This window comes from Protopterus annectens, chromosome 8.part0 (assembly GCF_019279795.1).
Source record: "Protopterus annectens isolate FY-2018-M chromosome 8.part0, PAN1.0, whole genome shotgun sequence".
In the NCBI taxonomy this organism is placed as follows: Eukaryota; Metazoa; Chordata; order Ceratodontiformes; family Protopteridae; genus Protopterus; species Protopterus annectens.
Genome location: NC_056741.1, coordinates 1,069,417,601 through 1,069,435,719, shown reverse-complemented (window position 1 = coordinate 1,069,435,719; position 18,119 = coordinate 1,069,417,601). Strand labels below are relative to the sequence as shown.

The following is an 18,119-nucleotide window of genomic DNA, read 5'->3' as shown; positions in this document are numbered from 1 at the left end:
ATAGCCTAGTATGAACCTATGAACCTATGAACCTATATATCAGCAATCATACATTTATATAAATGAAAACAAACCATATTGACATAATTTTAGTTGCAAACATTATACATCACAAACCACTTTGACAAAATTGTAGTTGCAAACATTATACATCATTTATAATCTATCCAGTCATTGTCAGTCAAACATTATATAGCTCATTCAAATCCTGCCTTCTATTAAACCTCCTTCCTTTTCTGCATGTATTGTTCCCATGATTCCCATTTTTTCCTGTGTAATTTTGCTCATACCCTTTTCTCTACTAAACTTTGTCCAAAAACACATACCTGACAGAGATGCTTGATTTAAAGATAGACTTCTGCTGCTGCTACCTACTATATCCCACAAACAAACTGGAGACACCTTCTACTCCAAATTTCTCTCAAAGTTATGAAATAAAATTCCTCTTTCACTGAGGCTAATTGATCACTCTTATCTGTTTAATACTCAGCTGATACACCACTTGAAATAATCATGGTAATGTAAATGCTCTCTAGAACCAAGATAGTCCTGCATACTCTTACTGCCCCACTTTCATTCTTAATTCTTCACTTTCCAGGATGTAATTGTATCATGTTTGTTCTAATCCCAGCTGTTAATACATTCTCTTGCCCTGCCACAGTAATTATAACTTTTCCCTTGTTATCTGATTCTTTCTTCTATCCTCTCCATAATGTTATTCATATATCTTCCTTTCCTTCCTACCGCCTTTTCTCCCATCTGTGTCACTCCTTTACCTGTCTGCTCCACTCTATCATCCTCCTGTCTTCATCGCTACTTACCAAAATCAGAAGATTATCTACTTTATCTATAGTAGAAGACTGCCTTACATAAGTTGAGTAATCCATGCAATGCTCTTTTTATTTTCTAAATATTACTTTCACTAAGCTAAATTCACTTTATTTCTATGTTCTGTCTATGCCACTAGGATGTTTGCCTCACCCTTAACCAATATTGCAACTCTATATTGGATCTTCACTTGCTTTGCTCATGATACTACATCCATCCTATCCTCATCTTACCCTCACTTTTCCAAACGTTCATGCTATTACAGTATATTATAACATGCCTAAACCCTGTAATCAAAACATATGCTGTTTTCTTTAATTGTATGCTAAAATCTATTGTACTGGCATATATGTTATTAATAATTTTCATGGTTGGACTTTCACATCAAATTGTATTCTGTTTGTAAATACTACTTTACAGTGTTTGCACGATCTATTGACAATGACATTTTTTTATTGGAGCTTCTGTCCCTAGGCTTCTGCTGAAAAGGGGGTTCTGCCCAATTGGTCTTTCCTGGCAAATAAATAAATAATGCAACACCACCCATGAGAAGAGTGTAATAGTCTGGACATTTTATAATCTGTATGGTAATCATTTATATAAATATAACATTGCATATTTGTTTCATAAAATGTATTTTAGTGTTGCAGTATCATTTTATTTTACATGGTTTTTATCTACACTGATCATGACACAGCATTCCCCTTTGACTGATGAAAGAATGAGATAAGATTCTATGCCTTGCTGAAAATGTTCCTTTAGTTCACATTTTTACCATTTGTTGTCAGTGGTGTGTATCATTTTGGCAATTCTTTGCTCATTCTCTTTTCAAGGGAATGCTTTATTCAATACTATACAAAATAAATTAATTATGAAGGGAAACTTTTGTATTTTAGCCAGGATACTATTAAATTCTCTAAGCTAAGCAGACTGCCTAGAACCTACAAAGATGTTACATATCAGTCAGTGGTGTTTATATAAAATATGTTAAACATTGCTTTAAATTATACAGTTTTCCCCTCAGGAGACCAGAAAAGCAGAGGATGGAAAACCAAGTTTTATTTACCTGAAAATCAGCCTTAGCAGGAATGTTTTTGCCAACTACTACCTGTCTCTATTATAAGTCATTGCCTCCCTTTTCTTAGGGAAAATATTGTTAAAATATAGCAATACTTCAAACAAAGCAAAATTGGCCTACATTGATGGTAAGGTGCTCTGGTTTTACGTGCAGATTTACTAAAAGATACTAAAAGAATTAGATGTACCATGCAATGTGTTCACACCAGTCATGCAGAAATGCATTCTTACCTGTGCATTGAAGAGATATGCCTTTACTGCTGGGGCAGGTCTTTCTATAAGGATTAAAAACAAATAGTCAATGCTGCTGTGATGTGTTAGATCATATAAACAAAAAAAAAGCTCAAAGTATTTTTTGGGCAATGAACATATCAACGTGCTGCACAACAGAGCTCATTTCTCAGATCATAAAGCTTTATTCTCATTTTTTTCAGATCCATATACTGATACCTCAACATGGCACAGCTTCCTTGCTCTGTTACTATTGTATTCTTCCATATTAGTTCATGCAATTATCTTACACCTAGACTAAAAAGGCAGCTTTTTAAAGATAGGTCAAAGAAATGAGATGCATGCAATCTGGTATGTTCAGATACATAGCACAGGTGTTACAGTCCTCCTTCGATTCACAGGATTATGACTCATAGGTTAGTACTAAGCTATCGGCCCTAGGGTCTATATAAGCCTAGCCATAACAATTCCCTGGCTATTTCTTCCCACACTATTTACTTCCCTTGACCCCTGTCTAGCAGGGCGACTGATGTGATCCCCAGGGTGAATTTCCTTTCTTCCATCCAATCATCAAGGTTCCTTTTGAAGAGGGCCAAAGAGGCGCTCTGCTTGACATGTATGGGCAGTCTGTTTCAGAGCCTGGAGATTCTCTGGGTCAGGAACCTATCCCTCCAGCATGTTTTGTTTATTGTGATGACAACGTTTAGATCCCTGGAGTGTGTGGCTCTGAGGGATTGGGATTTCTTTAAGTGTAGCATGTCCAACAGCTCTGGGTTTGACATGGCCTTGTATGTTAAGCAGAGATCACCTCTGAGTAGACGATATGCAACAGAGTATAGCTGCAGTTTTTTAAGGTGGTCAGCATAGGGCATGCCCTTTAGGCCTATGATTCTTTTACTAAGGTATTTCTTCGGCCTTTCCAGTTGTTGCAGATGTCTTGAGAGGTACATACCAAACGGGGCGTTGTATTCTATAATGGGTCTAATGAGGGATGAGTACAGTGGAACAATGACTTCCTTTTTTCTGGATGAAAAGCCCTTAGTGATGAGGTGTGCCACATAGAAGGATTTCCTGACTGTTGTAGGGATGTGGTTATTGAAGGTGAGACCACTGTCCACCTGTGTCCCTAAGTCTCTTATCATACTTTTGGTGTGTACTGCTGGCTATATCTTAGCTTACAAAAACTACAGCACTACACTGCTGATTCATTTTTAAAAAGTTGCATACCACCTTCTTCCCCAGATATCTAATTTAAGATGGTACAATTCAAAATCTGTTCCATTTGGAAGGATTTAACATCTGATAGGCTTGTTTTCTAGTTCAGCTGGACAGTTTTTATGGCACTTCATTTTGTTTAACTTTACATTGATAGATTTCAGTTTATCAGTTTACTACAGTTCATCTTTTGTGTTGTATTGTATTCACTTGAGGCATGACCAAAGTCTTTAAAAGGAGTTATACTATGTCTGAACCACAAACATAAGTCAGTCATTACATGATTTAGGTACAGGTTCATTGGGCTGTTTTTCATAGCCATAATCAGGATACATCTCAGCAACAAGAATATTAGCCTATATCTCAGAGTGCCTGCAGTGGACACTGACAAATTGTTTTGGGAACAGAGGCTCTGTAAATGAAGATCAGTGCACCAAAACTGGTCACTTCTCTTTGTCCTGGCTCAGGAGTTAGGAAACAAGCAGAAGAGAGGTTAGATTTGACTTCTACTGTAGTACGTTCCTAAGCAGATGAGCTAGAATTGTGTATCATTGTTGGATTCTACTGTGTGCAGGCTATAGTCTGTGGGATTACTCTATGCACCTTAGAGGGCATACAGTGGAATATACCTGCACACCCGCTTATCTGTTTGCACTTACTTTGCCATATGGACATATAATGTATACTACATTCATTATGCTTATATATAGCAGCTAGTAACTCATCATGTGAGGTTATTACTTCTAGCTTGTGTGATCAGAAATATATATTCAACAACACAAGCTGAGGGATTTTGTTGAGCATTTTCATGTCAGCCAAGAACTACAGAATGGAAAGCATTATCTTACATTATAGTGCCTGTGTCAGATGGTGTTATGACTATGACCGGCTGATAGTCAGTAGCCTGGAGTTAGGGTTTGGTTTCCTTAATTTCCATTTAAAACATTGTGTGGCTTTGATTAGTTCATAATCAGACCAGTGCTCCTGGGTTACTTCTTTATATCAACATGTATACAAAGCGTCTCTTATTTAGTTTACAGTGAGACAGCAAAATGGCAAATGAGCCCATTCTAAGTATTACTGGATACTGAGAAACAAGGCCTGTGATTTTAGTAAGGTTTGCCACACTGTGGATGCCTTAATTCTGAAGTTTTCTTCTGTGCTGTAAGCCTGACAGAGTCATAGACCAATTTTCCACATGTTTGGTATATGTATACTGGTTGCAGTATTGACATCAGTCTTGTTGGAGAAGCCACATGAAAATATGATAGTCGGGGGGAGCTAATGTGCTCTCCCCTGATAATGCTATGGCACTAGAATAATGCAGTAGTATGAGTCAGAGAATCACTTTAGTGAGTTATTCAAGACACAAGGAAGGAAAAGTGTGCACTGTCTTTTGAAAGTGTATTTCTATTCACTCTAGTGGAATTGATCTTGATACTAGATGTGGATACTGCGACACTGTGTATGTGTGTGTGTATTTTTAAAGGCATAAATATGGATGCATTTTGTGTGTGTGTGTGTGTTTGTGTGCATGTGTGTGTTTGTGTGTGTGTGTGTGTGTGTGTGTGTGTGTGTGCATGTGTGTGTGTGTGTGTGTGTGTGTGTGTGTGTGTGTGTGTGTGTGTGTGTGTATGTGTGTGTGTGTGTGTGTGTTAGTGATTTCCTTGTGGAACGTAAGCTGTTTATGTGCGTGTGTATTAGAAGGTGCCTGTGCAACCACAATGCATATGCAGGTAGGGTGAACAGTACAGTTGTCAGATCTGACAGTGCAGTGTTCAAATCAGAGACATGGTAATTATCCACTAATTAGGTATTTCTAGGAGTGGCTTTACCATGTCTTTGAATTAAAGATTATGGCTGTTGTGTTTATTAGCTGTCCCAGGTTAGCCAACTAGAGCTGGCAGCATGACTCTCCCTGAATGCCAAGGAAAGTGGTAAAGCTGTAGTCCCATGGTACAATTAATTAGCTTCTTTTCTGCATGGAATTGAAATCATCAAATATTAGAAGGAGTTGTAATCTGTTTAGCCAGTGTCAGATGTTTCAATAAAAGGAGGGTAAAAGTATAACACAAAACATTTGAAGTTACAAGTTAGTTAGAAAAGGCAATTATGCATATAAATACAAGTAGAAACAAGTGTGAACATCTAGAAATATAAGCAATCACAATATATTGTAGTGAAGTTCCCATTTTATAGACGCATAATTAAATAAAAATTTCAGTAAAACAGCAAAATCATGGCAGTGGCATTTTTGTAATATATGAAGATCCAAGTTTTGCACTCAAAAGTTAGGTTTGATTAAAAAAATAAATACATTCTGGATACCTGTTACACTAACTTCAAAAATTACAGTATTGGAATGTTACTAAGACAATTAAGGATACATTTACATTTAAAACTGTTGATGTCCATTTAGCTGAGTTTAATAATAATGCCTACATTTGTGTGAATAATGGAGTGATGATAGCAATTTATCAATAAATTATGATGAGGCTTTTACTGGATTAACATTCAAGGGTAATGCAGATCATAGCTTTTGTTTTGAGTGATTTTATAGACCTTGTCATGGCTTTTTTATTTGTAAATGTAATAAAGGTGAATGAAAATGATACAAGATTAAAAAAATTCAAACAAGAACATTGCTTTACTTACACTGGCTTCAACAGACTGGAAATCTGCTTGGCGACAGCTTCAGATTCATTTAGCATTGCATAGTCTTCTGTGCAAGGATTATTGAAGGATTTTAGATCAATGGTTCTAGAGGAGGAAATGCTAACAAAGACAAGGTCAACCAGTTTATAGGCAAGCAAAGGAATTGTATCAGTAACAGTAAATGTCCTTGAACTGTTTATTTTGTGAAATTTGAACTAATTGCATGCATTTGTCACACACGTCACAGAAATGTTCAACAGCAGTATCCAAATAAACTTTTTCAGCTATAAAAATGAGCTTAGAAACCTGGATTCTGAGGGTTATTCGAGCATATATTTTCTTCAAATAGTAGGTTATCATTTAAAAAAATTGCTGAAAGAATAGCAAACAATTTAGCTCTATCAGATACAATTTCTTAGTTCAGAAATGATATATCTTACCAACTTTTCTTCTCATTTTATGAGATAACCATGCAGAGCAGTTTAAGGACAATGGAATTCACTTCCACTCCAGGCTCAATTTTGTCTGTTAATTTTATGTTTAGTAATATCTTTTTTGTTTTCTTACATTACTAAAACTGCTAATATATATATATATATATATATATATATATATATATATATATATATATATATATATATCAGCTGTAGCATTGTTGCCTCACAGCAAGAGGTTCTCCCGTTCGATTCTCGTCTGGAGTGCTGGGAGTGCCTTCTGTGTGGAGTCTGCATGTCCTCCCCGCGGTTGGCTGGGCGTTTGAAAGACATGCGTAAATGGGTGTGCCTTCGTTGAAGGCTGAACGTTGAGCTGGCACCTCGGCGTTCATTAAAATCTACTGCCAATCATTAGCGGACTGGAGTTCCCCTGTGGCGACCCCTAACTGGGAAAAGCCGAAAGACAACAACATATATATATATATATATATATATAAAATCATGTGAAGTTTTGAAAGAAAGATTTTATAAGAGGGGGTGTCCAAAAATGTAGCAGATAGTGTTATGAATAGTGCTATAGAAAAAAAGGAATTATGAAAATCTGACAGTAGATTGTGGTTAATGTACAGTTATCGAGGAAGTTTGTAAAGACAAGGGTTTTTCGCTGGCCTGTTTTTTTGAAAACTCACTAGATGTGAAAAATATACAAAAGATAGTGAAAAATAATTGGAAGTTCCTTATGAATAATTGAGAAATGTAATAGGCAATGAACCAGTTTTTGTGCCCAAGCAGGGAGAAAATTTTGAATGAATATTTTTAAAAAAAGTAATAATAAAAAAGTATCAACAGCAAATGAGAAAACTATGTTTCAATATAAAAGCTGTAATATTTGTGATCATATTATAGTGGACAATAAAATTTGGCTGGCAGCAAGAGATTTTGTAATAAGGCTGCAAGATAAATATCATTGCAAATCCAAATATGTTGTAGATATAGTTTTTTGTGGGCTGTGTTCAGCTTTTTATATTGGGAGAACTACAAGGGAATTTCATAAAAAAATTATGAACGTCTGCATGCTGTTGAAAAAGCAGACATGAGTAATGCGCTAGCAAAACATGCTTGTTAGAAACATTTGGACACTGACAAATGTAAAATTTTATTTTTTTTGTGATTGATCACATTAATAATCATAGATGTAAAGGTGAAGCAGAAGATGAGTTGGATTGGAAGAAGTACTTTTGGCAGATTAGAGTGAACATGTGTTTCTCCTGGAATGAATGGCAGAGAAAAATGTAAAGTTGTGCTGAAGAAGAAAGGGTTAATACATTAAATATATTTAATTAGTGATGTGACTTTAAAGATAATGACTGAATTAGTAATTACAACTTGGTCTGATGAAGTTCTGTTAAAAGAATGAAAGTGTTACCAGTTGTTTTGATTTGTAGTTTTCATTAAAGTTTGTTTGGATTGTGTTTGTGATACATTTTTGTGGTTTTCTATTGCTAATATTACTTACTGTATAATGACTAGGTCATTCAGTAAATTGCCAAACAGCAGATTTTCTAGAATACAATTATAACGGCTGACAGATCATATAAAAATGTAACAATTGAGTTTAGTATGACTTATGTCATTGACTTATGTCATAAAACAATTAGCACCTTAGATATAGCCTCCTTACTTAATAAGTAGCAATACAAATATAATTTATACACTATTCAGCTGGTACAGAGAAAAAGGGTGGGGGGAACAATGCCAAAAGTACTGTATATCCTTTAAAAGATCCAACTCATTAGAAGATGCCCTCTGATACTAGCCATACTTTTATATGAAAATAAGTAGAGCTACCTAATGCAAAGAATACAAAGCCTAAACAACAAGCCCTACATGGACTGGTTCACAGCCCTGTCATTATACTCTGTATCCTATAGACTGCTAAGAGGTGACCTGTATCTGACACACAAGGTATCTTCCAAACCATTACTGATAGATTTGCTGCACATCAGCAAAGCAAACATCAGAAATGCTCTAAACCTTTTCTGAAACATCAATGTAACAGTTTGGAGACACATATATCTCGTAGAGGATACTGCAGCTGTGGAACAGACTCTTCATCCACATAAAACAAAACTCATGACTGTCCATATTCAACTGCAACTTGGATCTATAGACAGCAAATAGAACATTCACTCCAGGACTGCCCCATGTACTCTTAATGGACAAAGGTAGCTCCTAAATGCTTTATCCCATACATGGGTCCCTTCAAATTATCTATGGTATGATCCCAGTTATTCTCATTATGAGTAATATATAATTATTGACTAGGAGATTGATAAGGCCAATCTCTGACCAAATGGGATAGGTTAATTTAAGCACAAAAAGGAAAACTGACTAGGTTTAAAATGGCCCACAAGGTCAACTAGCCTAGTGCTTCTCTATCAACCTATGTAACTTGTCATAGTTTTGTTAACAAAAGCTACTCATTATTAAAACCTTGACAACAAGAAAATACATAGTAAATAAACAGTAGCGTAGTATTCATGGCTTCCAAATGCTAATATTGCAGATAAAATAAATATGCCCTTAGCTGCTCGACTAAAACTTCTAATGTATATTGTTATAAGTATGACTGAATGATGAGTGAAACTGAATATATGAGTATGCAGATAGTGTACTAAATGAATGAATGTGCGGTGCAATTTTTATAAATGAGAGAAAGGCAGAGTACCTGACTGTCTATGCATGAAAACATGTTTGTATTATGTCAAAACTGTACGAGTGTCAGGTGAGTGTTATGAACGGGTGTGAGGCAGTAACCGTGTCTGTGAGAGGGAGGAGAGTGGAGAGGGCAGGCAGAACAGGATCATGTGACTTTTTTCTTGTCATGGTCAAAGCACAAATTACAATGGGCATTACAATATCCATCACTCTGGAATTATGAAGAAATACTAGCTATTCCCTAAAATTTTTGTGTATGTATGTATGTATGTTTGTTTTTATCTATCTATTTATTTATTTGTCCTTTCTTAACTAGTATAGTTCCACTAGGCTAGTAGCCTCTTTTCAGAGTACACTCAAAGTGGTATTTATACTGATTATGGGAAATTTGGCCAGGGCCTCAGGGAACTTCTCCTGTTCTTTTCCTGTTTGTGTGCCTGGAAAGTAGTTGAAGAAGCAGAAAACAACATGAAGGAGAGAAGCAATGCATGTAATGGTATATTACTACCAAAATGCAAATGATTAAAATGCAGCCAACGAGGTGGCTTGAAAAGTGCTGTGTCATTGGATTCTTATAGTTTCAAGTAACTAACTTGCAAGAAGATGGCTTAGATAAGCTAACACTACAGAATATGATTGACAAAGGACAGCCTAATGAAGAATTAGCTTTGTCAGTTGTGATTGAAAGATACTTTCTGGTTGAGGAAAGTGTTGCTACTGGAAACATGCATGTGGAGACGTGACAGGATAGTTTCATTAAGGAGATGGAAGAGGGAGACTTTAATAGTGTGCAAAGTAAGGTGATGCATTTAAAATAGTAATAACAAAAATAAAACAGTACTGTGACAAAATGTGCTGTAGCAGCAGTGACTCACGTAACGGCCAACAAAAGTAATGAAGTTGCTAATGTTAAAAGATGGCCAGTGGTGACAATTGTTTTTAAGAACAGAGATATAGAGACAAGAGATACAGTTTATAATACTCTTATTCCTCTGTTGGGTTTTGTATTCAAAGATATTCATGATCAGATTCATCAGGATCAGAACCATTTTGTGAACTCATATTTGAATCAGAACCATTTTGTGAACTCATATTTGAATCATTTGACTTAACAGAGAACTTTTTTGTGATCTGATAAAAAATCCATTTGTGGTCCATAGAAGCATAATATGGTGTCTAGCCATAATATGAGTTTAAAGAAAAAAGTTGGTTGTGTAGTTTCATACTTGTGATACATGAGAACAGGAGTTATTGAAATTCTTTACCAAAAAAAAAAAACTGTCAAAGACTGTGTAATATAAATAAAATTCCGGATAACAGATATTTATAGAATGGGTCATGGGTAGTGTGGGTAAATTTAAATATTGTGAAAGAAAGAATTATACATTTGCAAGTATCATATTAGTCAACAACATAAAACAGTGTGTTAAATACTGGGGTCAACCCAAGAGCTGTTTTTTTTCCCCCCTGTGGGACAGAACCATCTAAGAAGTGCTGTAATCAGTATAGTTAGGCTGGGCATGTGATTAAAGACTGTACAGTGTTTGGAAGATGAAATTTTGTTAAATGAAAGCAAAGAAAACATATGCAGATGGACATCGTATGGGCTAATAAAATCATCTGGAGTTTTAGGAAAGATTTATGCTCTAATCAGTTAGAAATATTATGTATTATTACAGTCAAACTAGACAGATATATCATCTCTGATATAAGAGATAAAAAGTACATAGAATAATTGCAATTTTGCATTCACTAACTTTAAGAAAAGGACATTGTTTGAAGAACTTAGCAATTATGCTTTTATAAATATGGATATAGTTATAATATGTGATTGTATTGTATGTAATTCAAGGAAATAAACTGGTAAGACAGGATCTGATGTTAAAACGTAGTCAATGACAAAATATAAGTGGTTAAAAGTTGGGGACAGTAGAGTATTTACATATTATTTATTTATTTATTTATTTATTTATTTATTTATTTACACAGTTGGTTAACTGGAGTGGAGCACTGATCCCATTCAACCAATTTCAAACTCAGCCCAGAATTTGAACACGCATTAAATGAAAAAATAAAAATAAGTTATACAATAAAAGAGCATGCTAAAAACAAAAGGATGCTTAATATAGAATAGAAAAATTATTTAAGAAGATAGTTGATAGAAATTATGTACAGTATTTATATCAGTTACAGACATGTTACGAGTCACAGAAAAGATGCTACAGTGAAAAATAAAGGTAGTATGTGTCAGATACTGGGGAGACTTAGTTATATGACCTAAAGCCGAGCATTAGCAAGAGTTAAAAGAATTAATCTCAGAAGAAAAATTAATTATATTATTATGTTTGAGGGAATAACAAAAGTAAGTGATATGCTTCTCAAGCCAATGTGTTATATGGGTAGCAATGGGAGATAAAATGGAATATTTTAAAGGAAAATGACTGAAATGTTTAACAGGGAAAGTTATTGAAACATCTCACTTTAGAGCATCTATGAAGGAATTATAGAATAATCATTGTGCTACAAGGCCATTTATGGATGAAGAGGATGTGTGTATACCATATAAGGAAAATTATAAAAGCAATTACTTTGAGACGGAATATTGGAATAAAGAAAAATAATTACATAAAAGATGTGAATGATGGTCTACAAAAATAGTCTGGAGAGTGAGGAAAAATAAAACATTTGTAAAGAATGAATTTTGTTCAACTAGAATACAGATAGAATAAAAATTATGTGGTATAAACAGAAGTATTTTTAAAATGAAGAAAAGATGACATCTCATAAAAAACATTACAAATGCTGAAATCAAACAGAAACTGCATTCAAGATGATATACTGAAAATTATGGAGCAATATATACAAGATTTGTATAGTAAAAAAAATAAAAATGGGATAAGAAAATGTTTCCTGAAGAAATACAAATTAATATTATAAGATAAATAAAGAGAAAAGGATTTGATTTGGTTTAGAAATAAATTACCATTGGTATAATGCTCCATGGTTAGAGAGACTATGATGTGAATTTTATAACAAAAAATGAATAATGAAGAGAAAGATGCTGTAATAGAGATTATAAATGAACTGATGAAACATGATATAAAATCAGAAAAATATACAAAGGTATTTTTAAGTTTATTTATAAAAGGAAGATAAAATATTTGGAATTGGAGGCTTTTGACAGTACATAATAATGACTACAAAATATTTATTAAAATAATATGACAAAGAACAAGTAATTAATTTAAACATATTCATGATTATAGGATATATTGGAGAAAAGCAGCTTTAAGATATTCTGATTTTAATGAACATAATAGATTCTATATTTAGGCTGAAAATTTATATTAAGTTGTAGTTTAGGATGCAGAGAAAACTTACGATAGCATTAATCATAACATAACGTGGGACATTTTAAAGGGGAATAATCATTACACTACTGCTTAATGAATGCTAATTCCTCAAGCTTCAACTCCCCAATATTCAATTCCCCAACAATTCTGGCATTTCTGTTGAAAAGTATTGTTGGGGAATTGTACAGGCACTAAGCAACATTTCCTGATGTTTGTTCCCTTCCTCTCTCATAGTGTGGCCTTAGAGATGATTATATAATACAGGGGGAAGGGGGCACAGCCCCTTATTGACAGTGCAGAGGGTTTGTCCCCGGCAAAGAAACTAAAAACACTATTTTTATGCTGTTCTTTCCAGTGGGTTGCAGTTTGGGGTGTTGAGTCTCACAGAATTTGCATTCATCCACTCATGTAATATAATTTTCATGATACTTTAAATAAATTTTTAGGAACTATATATGAGATAAGAGATGTTATTGTTACAGCAATTATCTAACTTAATGTAGGTTTACTTTGATTAGGAAAAGTAAAAGCTTTGATGATAGAATATAGGATATTTCCTTTTTAGAAAATGAATTTGATCTGCTGGGTTTAAAATTTGGTAAAAGTGAAACTAAAATTCATTTACTGAAGAAAGAAATGGATAATTAAAAAAAAAAAAGATAAGATTGGAATGTCTTTCAGCTGTCATATGTTACAAATCTTTATTTAGTTCATATAAAAAAATGGAAAATGATGAACTGATGGAATGTTATGATACATCTATGCTTCAAAATATTACTGTAAAGGAGACACCTAAAAATAGAAAGGTATATGATGAAAACTTATAACAACATATTAGTATATCAAATCATGGAAATAGGAATACTATGATGTAAACCATTCCATAAGCGACAGGCAGAAGAGATTTGAAAGAAGCAACAAAATAAATGATTTTCTAATGTGATTGATGATTAAAAAAGAATTAACTGTTAAGAGTCAGATAAAGTAAAAAAAGAATAAAAGACTATGTAAGATGCATAAAACTGAAGAAACTATAGAACATGTTTTCATTGAATGTTAGAGGGGAATAGAAGTATGCAATAAAGTTATTGATTTTTATATGAATGCATTAACCTTCTAAATTCAAACATGATTGTGTATGGAAAATATGATAAAAATATGAAAGAATGATCAAGGTGGATAAGATTTTAATTGATGTGATATGGATTATGTGGAACTTTAGGTATGAAGAATTATTGCTTAAAATAATATGGGATAGTAACAGTGCAATATGTAAGATAAACAAATGGTTATGGAATAAGGCATATGAAGGATGACTGGCCTAATAACTGAATGTTTAATTTGCATTCTTTCTTGTGTGGTATAAAAAATGAATAATGCTAGATTTCCTTAAGCGTAAATAATGTTGTAAATAAATAAAGCCCACCTACTCTTTTCCTTAAGTGCTGTGGGAACTTTGACATCCATCTGAACTACCACCAACTCAGGCAAATGGGACTTTGGCCTAATATCTCATCTGCAGGAAGGTCTGCCCAGGATTGCAGCAAATCCCCTAATGCTGCACTTTAGTGTTAGTAATGGAAATGAGTCCATTCACCTGGTATGGGAATACAACTTATCTTCTTCTTATTTTCCAGTATAAAAGGCCAGTATGATACCTGTTGAACCACTGGCATCAACAAATATTGCAAAGAGATGAGATTAGGATACCACTAATGTGATGTTACAAATGAATGAGAAAAAAGCACTACTTAAAGTAGTATTTACTAGAGAAAAATGTATAATGACTTAGAAGCTGCTCTCAGTGACAAGCCACCTTCTACTTAAAATGGGGCAACAAACTGAAAATAATAGCAGTTGCAGGTTTTATTTTAAAAACACATTAGCAATAGCTATCTATCTACAATGTCGAATCGTAAAATAACATGACCAGAAGTTGCAAGACGAGAGTGCTGAGTGCTGTTTAAACAACCAGACTTGACCCCCTTTCTAGGCCCATGTTAATACTTGTTACTGTGTCCGCACAGGTCAGAAGATTTGATATTTGACATTGTTCATAGGTTGGTACTAGGCTATCGGCCCTAGGGCCTATACAAGCCTAGCCATAACAATTTCCTAACTATTTCTTCCCACAGTATTTACTTCCCTGGTCCCCTGTCTAGCAGGGTGACTGACGTGATCCTCGGGGTGAATTTCCTATCTCCCATCCAATTGTCAAGGTTCCATTTGAAGAGGGCCAAAGAGGTGCTCTGCTTGACAGGTATGGGCAGTCTATTCCAGAGTCTGGGGAGTCTCTGGGTCAGGACCTATCCCTCCAGCATGTTTTGTTCATTGTGATGACAAGGCTTAGATCCCTGGAGCATGTGTCTCTGAGGGATTGGTGTAGCATGTCCAACAGCTCTGGGTTTGACATGGCCTTGTATGTTAAGCAGAGATTGCCTCTGAGTTCAGGTTCAGGAGACAAGATCGTCTCTTCATGAACCTAAACTGTGTGGGGTCCAGTGTTTGAAGGTTGCCAATGTCTTTGTTTATAAGTTCAATGATAATACGTTCCATGGCCTTGCAGATCAGGCTCATCAGACTGATGGGGCTGTAGTTCCTTGTGGAGTGGGATAACTGCAGCTGTGCACCATTCAGTGGGCACAAAGCCTGAGGTGATTAAACATGACACTTAGGTGAGGTGCCAGTTCATTTTGAAGTTCATGTAGTACACAGCCTGGGATGTCATCTGGTCCCATGGATGCTGTATTCTTAGCTTTGGATAGTGCGTTTTTTTACTTGTGTGGTTGTTATTACCAGAATTTGGCAATCTTTTAGTATTGAGATGGGCCCTTTAGAGGGCGAGGGGGGGTGAAGTTTGTACTGAATCGATCTGCCAGGATATTGGCAATATCCTTGGGATCAGTATATTTAATGCCATTCTGTTGTAGCTCAGAGCAGATCTGAGCATTGTCATTTAGATTCTTGATATAGCTATAGAATGCCTTGTGGTTGTCTTTGGAATCTTTGACAATTTTATTTTCATAACTAGCCTTGGAGGATTTTATGAGGGATCTCAGCTTCTTATTGAGGCTGGTAAGGGAGTTTTTTGCATCCTGAGATTTTCCTCTTTTCTGCAACAGTTTCTTCCTTTTGTTGTAAAGTTTGTTTATGGCAAGGGTTCACCAGATTGGCTTCCTTTGTTTGGAGGAGAGCATCTTGGTTCTATTGGGGATGGCATGATTCATGCACGAGTGGATGTGCTCGTACAGTGCCTTAGTGTAGGATTCAGCAGTCGAACTTTCAGTTCCTGTCTGCATGGGTGTCATGAAGTTTGTCACTTCTGACTTGAGTAGCATGAAGGTGGCTTTGGAGAAGTTTTTTATGGAGGTTTCCTTACTGGGGAGCGGAATGTGGATGTCAAGGGTGATTAGCTTATGGTCAGACCTGACCAACAAGGGGGTGACCATAGGTATGGAGCATTGATTTCCCATGTTGATAATGACCAGGTCTAGGATATTGGAGCCCCTGGTGGGACTAAGGATTAATTGATCCAGGGTGTTGGAATTTATGAATTCCAAGAACCATTGGGCAAAGATGTTGCTACAAAAGTAGTTTTCCCAGTTAATGGCAGGGTATTTTCCAGTATGTTTAGAAAGGTGTAGTGAGAATCTTGGGGCATGGTGGGGGATCTGTAGCAAGCTACAATTTGGATTGCAGTCTTACCTAGTGTTAGTTGCTCCTGGAGAATTTCAGATGCATTGTATTGGGCAGCTAGACTGGTGTTGTGAATATCTTTGGTGAATATGGACACTCCTCCACCTTTAGTGTTTCGGTCCTGGTTTTGTGTCTGAAAAATGTGGTAAGAGCTGTTGCCTGGTATTGCAGGGGTGCTTTCTGGAGCCTTGAACCAGGTCTCAGTTACTGCACAGATATCGATGTTCTGCATTCTTAGGAGTGCCTCGAGAGAGTGCATTTTGTGGTTTAGACTTCTAGCATTGAATAAGTAGTCCTTAATATACTCATTTTGTGAACTTCTTGTTATATTGCTTAATGATTTGACATTGTGGAGATCACTGAAATTATAGCAGGCCTATATATATATATATATATATATATATATATATATATATATATATGAATTATCACTGCATGCATTTTATCATGTGGTGAAAATGTGGCATTGTCCATCACTGGTACAGTTTGCTGAATTATGTATTGGTCAAAGGAAATTTTATTGACCATTACATAATTCAAAGGTTTTTGCCCTTTTTTCAAGTTTGTGCAACCTTTGGGTTAGTATATTTGACTTCTGGTGGTGGAGGGTGAAGCTCCCCAGGTAAAAAGCTGCTCTTTTGTTGTTTTACTTTTAGCAATCACAAGTATGACCCATTGGTTTACATTTCAGATTACTTTTTGCAATGATTTAAGTGATGATTAATGGTAATCATTGTTGAATTTGTCCGATGTTTTGATCAGACTCACCAGAAATTATTCATTATAAACACATACACACATATATAGACAGATATACTAAAATATCACCATCAGGTCAGTAACTATAACATAAATGTTTGATTCAGACTTCACGTTAAGTATGTTGTAATTAGTTCATTGTTCATTCATCAATTACCAAAAATGATCCATGCCTGCTTTTTACTGAGGACGTGTCATAAGTTGCATGCAATGAGTATATGGACTGCACCATTTAGAAGAAATATAACTTAAATACACACTCATTGCAAAATAACAGGTCCACAAAAATTGAAAATTACAAAAAAAAACAATTTCAACATTTTTGGCAGCAAGGCAAGTACCACATATGTTTGCAGGGTGGCCCGCAAGCCCTTCTCTCCCACGTGGGATTCTTTGCATTTTTTCCTTATACTGTACTATCAAAACCATTGATTTCCCTTTGTCCAATATCTTTCACATACAGACATACATGTTGCAGGTGAAAGTTAATGGTTTCTCTTCTTAGACAGTCTGGTTGTTGCAGCTAGCACTTTGCAAATACCCATTTTCCTGTTATTTCTTGTTTTCTGTCTGTTCCAAGAACTTTTGAATATCTCATTGTAGTTGCTCTAAACTAAGCACTTTATCAGCAACTTCTTCCTGTTCATTTTCTCAAGAAACTTTTCCTCAAGTGATATAGCTTATGTTTGTCCCCACCCTGTTGACAGTTTTAATCTGATTTTCTCAAATATTTGACTAATGGCCTTATATACTCATGCTGTACTGTCCTTTTTTTCTAGTTGCTACTGAATACAGCTCCAGGCTTTCTAGACTCTCATGATACATTATTCTGTCTGTCTCTCTCTTTGTCATAGTGTACATTTTCCAACAATATACTGTTCTTTGCCCTGTACAGCCTCCAGAACTAGAAACAATATGCCAGCTGTGGTTCTGTTGGTGACTCATACAGAGATGAGATCACCTATCTGTTCTTAGAAGCTGTTCTTATTGAGTCTCACATTCTGTTAGTCTTACCTTCTTGTTGTTCTTTCTCTCTTGATACTCAATGACTCAGTCTCACCACGACTATAATCCCTGGAACGCTTTTGTTTTTAACCCACCCTGCCTATCAACCATCAACTCATCCAACAATCCATTGTCCTATTTGCTTCCA

At 35.3% G+C, this 18,119-nt stretch overlaps 1 protein-coding gene across 1 annotated transcript in view; it reads right to left on the bottom strand.

Annotated features, from left to right (window-relative positions):
* The window catches only part of LOC122808402 (transmembrane protease serine 13-like), a 373,755-nt gene that overhangs the window by 332,042 nt on the left and 23,594 nt on the right, over nt 1–18,119 (bottom strand). The window contains exons 3-4 of the mRNA XM_044079367.1: nt 6,007–6,126; nt 2,137–2,180 (exon numbers count right to left, since the gene is read on the bottom strand). Of these exons, the coding sequence (XP_043935302.1) occupies nt 2,137–2,180; nt 6,007–6,126 (164 nt within the window). The remainder of the gene's footprint in view (nt 1–2,136; nt 2,181–6,006; nt 6,127–18,119) is intronic.